The sequence below is a fragment of the Neophocaena asiaeorientalis genome, unplaced genomic scaffold, assembly GCF_003031525.2.
Source record: "Neophocaena asiaeorientalis asiaeorientalis breed wild unplaced genomic scaffold, Neophocaena_asiaeorientalis_V1.1 scaffold110, whole genome shotgun sequence".
Lineage (NCBI taxonomy): Eukaryota > Metazoa > Chordata > Mammalia > Artiodactyla > Phocoenidae > Neophocaena > Neophocaena asiaeorientalis.
In genome coordinates, this window is record NW_020175053.1 from 4,066,015 (window position 1) to 4,075,623 (window position 9,609).

The 9,609-nt window shown below is 50.9% G+C and overlaps 1 protein-coding gene across 2 annotated transcripts in view; it reads left to right on the forward strand.

The window, feature by feature from the left end:
- APCDD1 (APC down-regulated 1) overlaps positions 1–9,053 on the forward strand; it is a 28,246-nt gene extending 19,193 nt beyond the window's left edge. For both annotated transcript variants that reach the window (XM_024763745.1, XM_024763744.1), the window contains 2 exons: positions 5,602–5,923; positions 7,082–9,053. In XM_024763745.1, the coding sequence (XP_024619513.1) occupies positions 5,602–5,923; positions 7,082–7,533 (774 nt within the window). In that variant the 3' untranslated portion in view covers positions 7,534–9,053. The remainder of the gene's footprint in view (positions 1–5,601; positions 5,924–7,081) is intronic.
- Positions 9,054–9,609: the final 556 nt, after the last annotated feature.

Here is a 9,609-nt window from a genome sequence, read left to right on the forward strand (position 1 = left end):
TAGAGATTTTAAATCAACTTGATTTTCTAAGCTTTATACAGCTTTGCTGTGAGGTTCAGAGCCCTTCGGCAAAAAAAAAATGATGTTTGAAGAGAATCAGGCGAGCTGGGAGGATTCTTTCAGGATGAAGTTGGCTACTCTTCATTAAAAAAAACAGGACCCCCTAGAATGACCCTGGAAGAAAATGCTTTGCTCGAATCGAGTTTAGCATCAGGGCAGCCCTTACCCTCTGCCTGGATTCCTGTGCGGTGGAGGGTTAGCCAGGTGCCCTCTTTCCCTGGCAGAATCAAAAGTAATTAAGAGCAAGTGATTGCTGGGGTCATTGGAAGTGCCAGGGGCTCAGGATCATACTTGCAAGCAAGCAGAATTGGTCTTTTTCCAAAACCCTGCACTGGTGAGGCCACAGGGCCGTAAATCAAAGAGCTTGCCTGCAAACCAGGCCACTCTCCCCAAGCCACGTTTCTGAGATAGCCTGCCTGGAACGCTGAGAGTGGGGCTGCCCGTCGGAGGCGGAAACACAGCAGAGTGTTGTGGGGGTGCCGGACCGCTGGGAGGAAGCAGGGGTACTCGTGTGCTTTCTCTCCTAAGTTCCCTGCAGGCCTCTGGACTGTGAACAGTCATTTGTTTTTGAGGGAGCTTGTCTTTCCAAGCCTCCTCAGAGCATGTGAGAAATACAGATTTATGGTGACATCTGCGACATCCGAGGGACTTTGGACCACGTGGCTGTGGACATCGGAGTTTCCGCCCAACTCCAGGAGGCAACTCTGCAGCAGGAAGGGGGTCTCTCCTTAGGCATGTGGCTGGTGTGGCTCCCGGCGGGGTGGGTAAGTGGGTGTCACAGGTGCACGAGTAGAAGGATCCAGAAGCTCATGGAGGAATCACTGTCCCTGCTCTTTCTGTCAGCTCAGGGCAAAGAGAAGAGGGTTTTGCGGAGGTGACGGTAGTCAGAAGAGGTGGTAAAGGACCAGGGCCTTCAAGGAGTCATGACCGAGACAGTGTCAGAAGCCCACCTTATGTTCAATCAGTATGCCCCTTACAGAAAACCGCGACCCTGCCCCCAGGGCCGGGCGTTCACTGCCAGGCCGCACGTGCTGCCCACAGGATGAAAAAAGAGCCGGCGATGGCGGTCGGATGATGGGTTCTGGCCTTACTCACGTGGACATTTTATTTGGGTCGAAATATGAAGAGTCACACAATTGCCACACTGCACAGCTGCTGGCCTCTGCTGTGAGTGCAGAAACAGTTCATTATTTTTCTTGACTCCTGAGTGCAAGATTTTTATTTAAGGAGTCAGCAGACCAGGAAGTCATTGTCAGGGACAATGCAAGTGGTAAACATTTCATCCCTTAAAAGTCCAGAAGCTGAGAGGACAGCGTGGACACCTGGGCGGCAGGAAATCGACCATTGGAGAGTCTGGGTCAAGTCCCGTGTGTGGGGCAGTGGCCACTGTGGGCAGAGGGCAGGGGAGGAGGGGGCCAAACGTGGGGTCTGCTGCCTTTACAGCCAGTGTGATTATGAAGATGAGTCTCCTTCAACTCTTTAAACGCGTTTAAATTAATAGGAGGGGAGGAAACAATCAAACAAGTAAAACTTAATCAGCATTTCCTTCTGAAACCATTCTTATAGTCATTTGTATTGAAGAACCACCTTCTTATGGTCCTTTTATCGAGCTCTGGGCTCTGTGCAAAGTGTGTATGTACAGTCAAGGTGGAGATGAAATTATCTTTTATGTGATTTACAGGAAAGGCCTTTGGGAGCTCACATCTCAGAGTCTAAACTTCATGGAAATCCCATTTCTAGAAAATGCAGTGCTGCTCCCGGGCACCCACCGATGCTCCTTTTTCCCTCCAGGAAGCGGTGTTCTGTCGGTTCCGCTCGCAGAAGACCTGGCAGCCAAACGCAGGCCCCGAGGAACCGGCCGTGCCTCTCTTACCCTTTTCCATCGTCCTTCCAGCCCGGGCCCCTCTGTGGTGGTCGCATCACAGCTACAGGGTTGCTGTGCAGAGTCCTTGTGAGGCTAAGTCCTTCTGTCCTCAATGCCTGCCACCTGCTCCTGGCAGGCGGTGGCCAGGCTGAGGGGGTCCGAGCGCTGCCGTGTGCATGTGGCATTGGCTGCGCCGGCCTGGCCAGACACACTGCCAGCCTCCGGGTGTGGCCCCAAGGCTGCAGTTACAGAGACCCAACCTGTGTGGCCATGGCCATTTCCCCTACTTTCTTCTGAAACGGGAATCATCACGGCTCCTTTGGGAGGTCAGAATGAGCCTGAGTCCACAACATCCCAGGATCCCAGCTCTGAAAGGCACCCCAAGAGGCCCCTCCCACAAGGCGGGCAGCGCTCATGGTTGTGATGAATGCTGGCTGCTCTGTTCATCTTGTTACGTATCCGAGGACAACTTTCTAACCATCCATCAGCCCGTGAGCCATGAACCTGTATCACACCTACTGTATTCTCCTAGGTGTCATGGGACGTAGGAAAACGGGAGGGCTCTGGTCTTGGCCTCAAATACCTACCATGTCACGGAGAGGAGCTGGGAAGGATGTCCATGTAGAAAGACCTACCGTAGGGCGCCTGCAGTTCAGTCACACACATGGTGAATGGCACTCGGGAAGACAGCTTTCAGCATCATCCTTGGCCATCCGTGGAGGTTTCTTCCTGAGAAACGTGACCCGGGGGAGCAGAACTCTAGGAAGGGGCATTTCATCATCTATCCCCATTTCTCCTCCTCAAACAAAACATTTAGCCCAAGAAATGTCTTATGCAGGCTGCTTCTCTAGTTGACTTATTCACGACAAGATCACGTCAAGTAACTTTTTCCATTCTGGGAAGATGCTGGGAAACAAGTGGATCTGTCAGCAAATGCTGACGAACCAGCTCTCCAGAAATAAATGTTGGCAGGGAACAGGGCAAAGCCTAGAGAACCGTGTCAGTCATCGGCCAGAGAGGACCTTTTCAAGGGACAGAGCCCTTGGTAGGGAGACGTGTGTTCCTTGCAGACCCCAGCCTAAGAGGCAGCCTGGGGCCGGAAGGGAGCACTCTGCAAGCCCCACAGCCGAGTTCTGTCCCAGATCCCTCCGAGCCATGTCATTCTCTCTCTCTCTGTGCTCTGTGGCCTCATCTGTGACATGTACTGTGGTCTCTTTGGGAGACTGAGAAGCGTAAGGAGATGATGTACTTGAACTTCCCCAGCATCGAATGCCCTGTACATGCAAACTGTGTTATTTAACCGTTCCCAGGGCCGGGCCAGGATCAGGAAGCACAGTGGGAAAACCCCCCTCTGCCTAGGACATTGCTCACTGATAAAATGTGATGTTTTAGAATAAGCTTGATTTCTTTCTTAAGAGATTAATAATGGTATAGGGATTCCCCACCCCCACCCAGGAATGAAAGCTTTTTATAGTTGGTGTAAAGAACAGCAGCAAGGAACACGTTCCGGTCCCTCGGCTCTGGCCCTCAGCTTCTGCACAGGAACACTGACGTTAAAATAGCCTATCTGAGATGCAAGGGAGGGAGCGATGTGAAGCCTGATGGGAGAGCCTGGGAGAGACGGCTTCTCAGATGAGACCTATGGATCAGAGCATGGACCAAACAGAGTAACTTCATGAAGCAAATGAGATTTCATGGTACAAATCACTCTTCATGTTGAAGAACTCTTCCCCTTTCGTCATTGTGAATGGCCGCTGTTTGCGAAAAGCATCTTGGAAAAGAGAAACTTTAGAGCCAGTGTGATATCTAGGCCTTAATTTCTGCTCCTCCATGGTTATTCCTGTAGGTCTTTGGGGTTTTATTCAAGCCAAAGAGAGTGGTAATTAAGAGCACAAATCAGATTTTTAAAAAATCTGTCCACAAAACAGAAAGGTGTTCCCTTTATCCAACGTTGGCTGAAACTGTCCCCTTGTTGACAGCATCCACAGAGAGGCCAAACCTCCCACACTGATTTATGACATCTTTGGTTCCTTAATGCCAGCCAAAGAGTTGGTTAAAACGGTAACTAGTCAACTCAACAACAGCAAAAAGCAACCCGATTAAAAGATGGGCAAAGGACTTGAATAGACATTTCTCCAAAGAAGATGTACAAATAGGCCATAAGCACATGAAAAGATGCTCAGCATTTCTAATCATGAGGGAAGTGCAAGTCAAAACTTCAGTGAGGTAGCACATCACACTTATTAGGATGGCTGTTATCAAAAAAAAAAAAAAAGAGAGAAAATAACGACTGCTGGTGAGGGTGTAGAGAAATTGGAACCGTCATGCTTTGCTGGTGAGAATGTACGATGGTGCAGCTGCTGTGGAAAACAACATGGCAGGTTCTCAAAAACATTGAGCACAGAATCACCATAGAATCCAGCAGTTCCACTTCTAGGTATATACCCAAGAGAATTGAAAGCATGTTCTCAAATAGATTGGACACCCATGTTCACGGCAGCATTATTCACAATAGCCAGAAAGTGAAAGCAACCCAGGTGTCCATTGACAGATGAATGCATAAACGAAATGTGGTCCATCCACATTTAAGGCTGGAAAACTATTCAGCCTTAAAAAGGAGGGAAATTCTGACACATGCTACAACATGGATGAACCTTGAAGACATTATGTTAAGAGAAATAAGCCAGTTACAAGAAGGACAAATACTGTATGATCCCACTTATATGTGGGCCCTCTAGTAGTCAGATCCATAGACACAGAAAGTAGGACGGTGGTTGTTAAGGGCTACGATGGGGGGTGTCATACGATCTTCATCTCCATCTGGCCACGAACTCCCCACCCCAGCCCCTGGTAACTCTGTTCTGCTTTCTGTCTCCATGGATTTGATGACTTGAGGTCCCTCCTATAAGTGGGATTGCACAGAATTTGTCCTGTGACCGGCTTATTTCAGTCAGAATGATGCCCTCACGGTTCATCCTTGTAACAACATGTGTGTGTCAGGATTTCCGTCCTTTTGTAAGGCTGAATCATAGTCCATTGTGTGTCTAGACCACGTTTTGATGATCCATTCAGCCATTGATGTACATTGTGTTGTTTCCGTTTTTAGGTTATTGCAAATCGTGTTGCTGTGAACGTGGGTGAACAAATACCTCTTTGAGACCCTGATTTCAGTTCTTTGGGGTATAAACCAGAAGTGGGGTTGCTGGGTCCTGAGGTGATCTTTTACCACAGCAGCTGCACCCCTTTACGTTCCTACCAGCAGTGCACGAGAGTTCCAGTTTCTCCACGGCCCCGCCAATGCTGTCATTTTTTGCTCGTTCTGATAGTAGCCATCCTAATTGGGGTGAGGTGATGCCAGCCTTTCTTTTTGAAATCAAGTGTCCGGGACAAATGGTCTGAAAATGTAACAGGATTCTAAAGGGGGTCCAGGTCACAGCTGAAATATTTAGGCAAGGCTCTACTGTTAGCCAAACACACTTATGTACTTGTGAGCACACGCAGGCACACACACCCGGTCTGTGGCTCCAGTTGCCCCTGGGGTACCCAGGTTACTGGTGGCGGTGCCTCAGGGGCTGCCGGCGCCTCCGCCGTGAGCCCCGTCGAACGCAGCGCGTGCGCACTGCTCTCATGGAGACTTCCCCCGCCCCCCCCCACACGTGTTTGTGTTTTGGCTCCAGAACCACGACCACGCCTGCATTGCCTGCCGCATCATCCACCGGTCGGACGAGCACCGGCCGCCCCTGCTGCCCCCCAAGGCGGACCTGACGGTGGGCCTGCACGGCGAGTGGGTGAGTCAGCGCTGCGAGGTGCGGCCCGAGGTCCTCTTCCTCACGCGCCACTTCATCTTCCACGACAACAACCACACCTGGGAGGGGCACTACTACCACTACTCCGACCCCGTGTGCAAGCATCCCACCTTCACCATCTACGCCAAGGGTCGCTACAGCCGCGGCGTGCACTCCGCCAGGGTCATGGGCGGCACGGAGTTTGTGTTCAAAGGTAGGGCTCCTGCCCCACACCCCATACCCCGAGGTCACAGCAGCAGTTTGGGGACGTATTTGTGGAGGCGGAGCCAGGGGCAAAGGGCATCTTCTCTGCTAGGGATGTTGGGGAGTGGACTGCCTGCCTGCATCGTTCTCTGCAGCCTCGGAGCTGGCGTTAGTGACGCCCAGGTGCACAGAGTGTGCCCGTCGTGCCCTTGAGAAGATGCCTCATGCTTGTAGGCGGGCGGGCGGTATGCCTGGTGATCACCTAAGTAAGGCAGGTAAAGGGTGACATTCTCCAGGCTGCAAGGCTGTGAGCAAGGGGTGGTGGGGGCCTTGTGATCTCTATTTCTAGACTTGTTTTAAGCTTGTGTATCTTTTTAGGAAGGTGTCAACCCTGTCATGGACAAATAAGAGGGTTGGCCTAGATATCCCTCCCAGGATAGCATTCTGTGACTCAGTCCATTTAATATGAAGTATTTCTGCCAACCCAGATAAGCCCTGGGGCATTTTACTGCACCCCCCCCCCCCGCCACCACCTTAGGGAGGAAGATTGGCTCTAGGGACAATGGGCCTTTGGTAGCTGTCGCCCAGAGAACAGCTGTCTGGGTCCGAGTCCCCTCCAAAGCTCTCACGTGTACGCAGAATATGGGCCCCTGGGAGAGCCTCAGAAGCGGTCCTCTACAAGGGCTGGGATTTCCATTGAGCAGATTTTTCTTGCTTGCAACCTAATTTATTTTAGTTGCCTGATTTACGGGCCAGTATAGACTGCTCACTAATATAGGTGTCTGACACGAAAACTATTTAAAAACCTCAAAACCTATTCATAAAATCAAATGCCAGTTTTCGTTGAATACTGTGTCTGTCCCGAAGAGCAGTGTCCCCAGAGACCGCTCCTCGGGGACAGTCTGACTTCACAGGAACAGGCTTGGTCAGTTGTAGTCTGGGCTCAGCATTTACTACCAGATGGGGTGGACTTTTCCTCGGGGTGCCTTCAGGGTGCTTGGTGTGGCCACCGGTCACGTCCAGACGTGGAACCTTTTCCATCTGAGGGTCTTTTCTGTGGGCTACGGTCTGGTGGGTTGGTCTGCAGGGTGGGTTTGAGAGCAGAAGCCTGTGAGGCTTGGTGCCCCCGGCATCCTTGAATCACGGAGCTGTCCTGTGTCCTTGGCAGTGAACCACATGAAGGTCACCCCCATGGACGCGGCCACTGCCTCGCTCCTCAATGTCTTCAACGGGAACGAGTGTGGGGCCGAGGGCTCCTGGCAGGTGGGTGTCCAGCAGGACGTGACCCACACCAATGGCTGTGTGGCACTGGGCATCAAACTACCTCACACGGAATATGAGATCTTCAAGATGGAGCAGGATGCCCGCGGCCGCTACCTGCTCTTCAATGGCCAGAGGCCCAGCGACGGCTCCAGCCCGGACAGGCCCGAGAAGAGAGCCACATCCTACCAGATGCCCTTGGTCCAGTGTGCCTCCTCGGCGCCCAGGGCTGAGGACTTCTCTGAAGACTCCGGGCAGCATCAGCACCGGAGCCGGGCACCCGGGAGCGGCCCGTGTCCCCTGCTGCTGGCTGGGCTCGCTGGCCTTTGGACTCTGCAGCCCTGGCACAGTCTTGGATAGAAGCGCTTACAGAGTTTGATTTTTCCAAACCAGGATGCCTTACAATTTACAGATTTTCTTTACAAAAAGAAAAGACACTTCTTCCTCGGATGCACTTGAGCGGCTGAGAACAGTCCTCCTCCCCCGCCTGGCCCCCGCCCGCCTGGCCTGAGTCATGAGCTGTTTGAAGTTTTGGCTTTGAACTGCATCCAGTCGAATCCCGGGCCTGGGCGTCCTCACCATATAATTGCACTTTAAGACCACAGAGAGGTTCAGGCGAGCGTGTTGGCGGAGGGAGCAGGGTGAGAGCTCCATCTTCTTTTCTTCCTCTTCATGATTATTACATTTCGGGGGGGAACTTAGGAGAAACAAATAGCAGCTTCAGCTTTTCCTGCTGCTTCACTGCGGTTGCTTTCTGCTCCTTTGAGCCTGTTTCACTCTCCGAGTTTTCCAACCTGGAATGCAGTGCAGAGTTGGTTTGGGACTGCGATCCAGACACCTTTGATGAAATAAAGAAGAGATAGGGGTGCAGGAAAAGACACTGGTGTAACGGAACCACCTTGACAGCTTTATGCAAAAAGAGAGCAAATCCACACTTTCAAATGTTGAAAAGTATCTGTAATTAAAGTTTCAGAGTCATTTAAACGTTGGTTGTTTTAACTTGTTGGGAGATGTTGGTGCTGGTCTCTGGGTGGCTGCAGGATGCACGCTGCTCTTACCTGCCCGGGGGACAGGGTGGTGGAGTATGTGTCAGATGGAGGCTGTCCCGCTACAGACGGACAGGAGCAGCAGTGCAGGGAGGGTGACGGTGCGTGATGGTGACCCGAGTGACGCAGTGCCCATTCGGTCTGGCCTCATCTCCGTGGGACCCCATCCCGGCTCACGTCATGTCTGGAGCCTCACTCTGTCATCTCTGTCACTTCAAAGACCAAGACTCAGAGGCCACGCGTGGGCGCCACGGGCCTGGCTGTGCAGAGAAGGCGGTGGGGGGATCCTAGCCGGCTGCCCCACGAGACCATCCACCCTCCTCATGGAACGGGCCGGCCCGACCCGGCTGTGTCACTGCAGAGGGTCTCAGGGCACCTTCTACAGAGTCTGTGAGGGTGCGTGAGTCACGTCTGCATGTCACTTCGGATTATTATGAATGGTGTGCTCAGGACGCCAAAGGTGGTTGCCAGGCGAGACCGATGGAGGGAGATGGTGAGTAAACGACAGAAAGCCTGGACATAACTAAAGACCAGTGTGGAAACCACGGTCAAGGTCTAGAGTCACACCTGTATTTAAGAGTTACCTTACGAGATGCTGTGATGTTAAGTTATAAGTGGGGCGTGGAGGACCGCAGTGCTTTACCTCTAGATGATATTTGATGTTGTGGTTGAGGGGGTTTATTCAAATGAAAGTACTAACTTAATGTCTGCCAAGTTTATAAACAGAGATGTCAAAAATACTCCCACAATACACATTTTACCTGTGGGTCTATTTAATTAATACTAATGCTATCTTTAAAGAATATAATAAAATTATGTAAAAAGCGATGATCACTGCTAGAGAATACTTCAGTGATTTACCATAAAAATGATAGGTTTATAGCCACATAATTCACAGCCACTCACCTGGACTTAGCTATTCACACTGTTTAAACGTACACTCCACATATGTACACACACATAGGTACATATACCCAAACATATAGGCATTAACGTGTATACAGTGTGTGACTATATGTATATGTGTCTTAGGGATGACATGAAATTCACTTCCTGATCCACTACAGAGAATGACCAGTATAGTTTATTCACAGATTATTGTCAGTTGGATTTATGGCTGTTGCTTACCGTCTCACCACATACATCACATCCTAAAACTAAACCGCCTGTGCAGCCTATGAAGATCGTCATTTTAAGTGGTTTCCCGTCACCTTGAAGAAACATAATGACCAATCTTTAAGGTTTGAGAGCTGGAAATTTTAACTCAAGACCAAGATGCTATCTCTGAGGAAGGAATGGCTGACTCTAGAATATTCCATGACAAGCAGAAAATACTCCATGACAGGCACTCGGGCCCTGGCAATTCTACCCCTAAGTTAGAAGTGGGTGG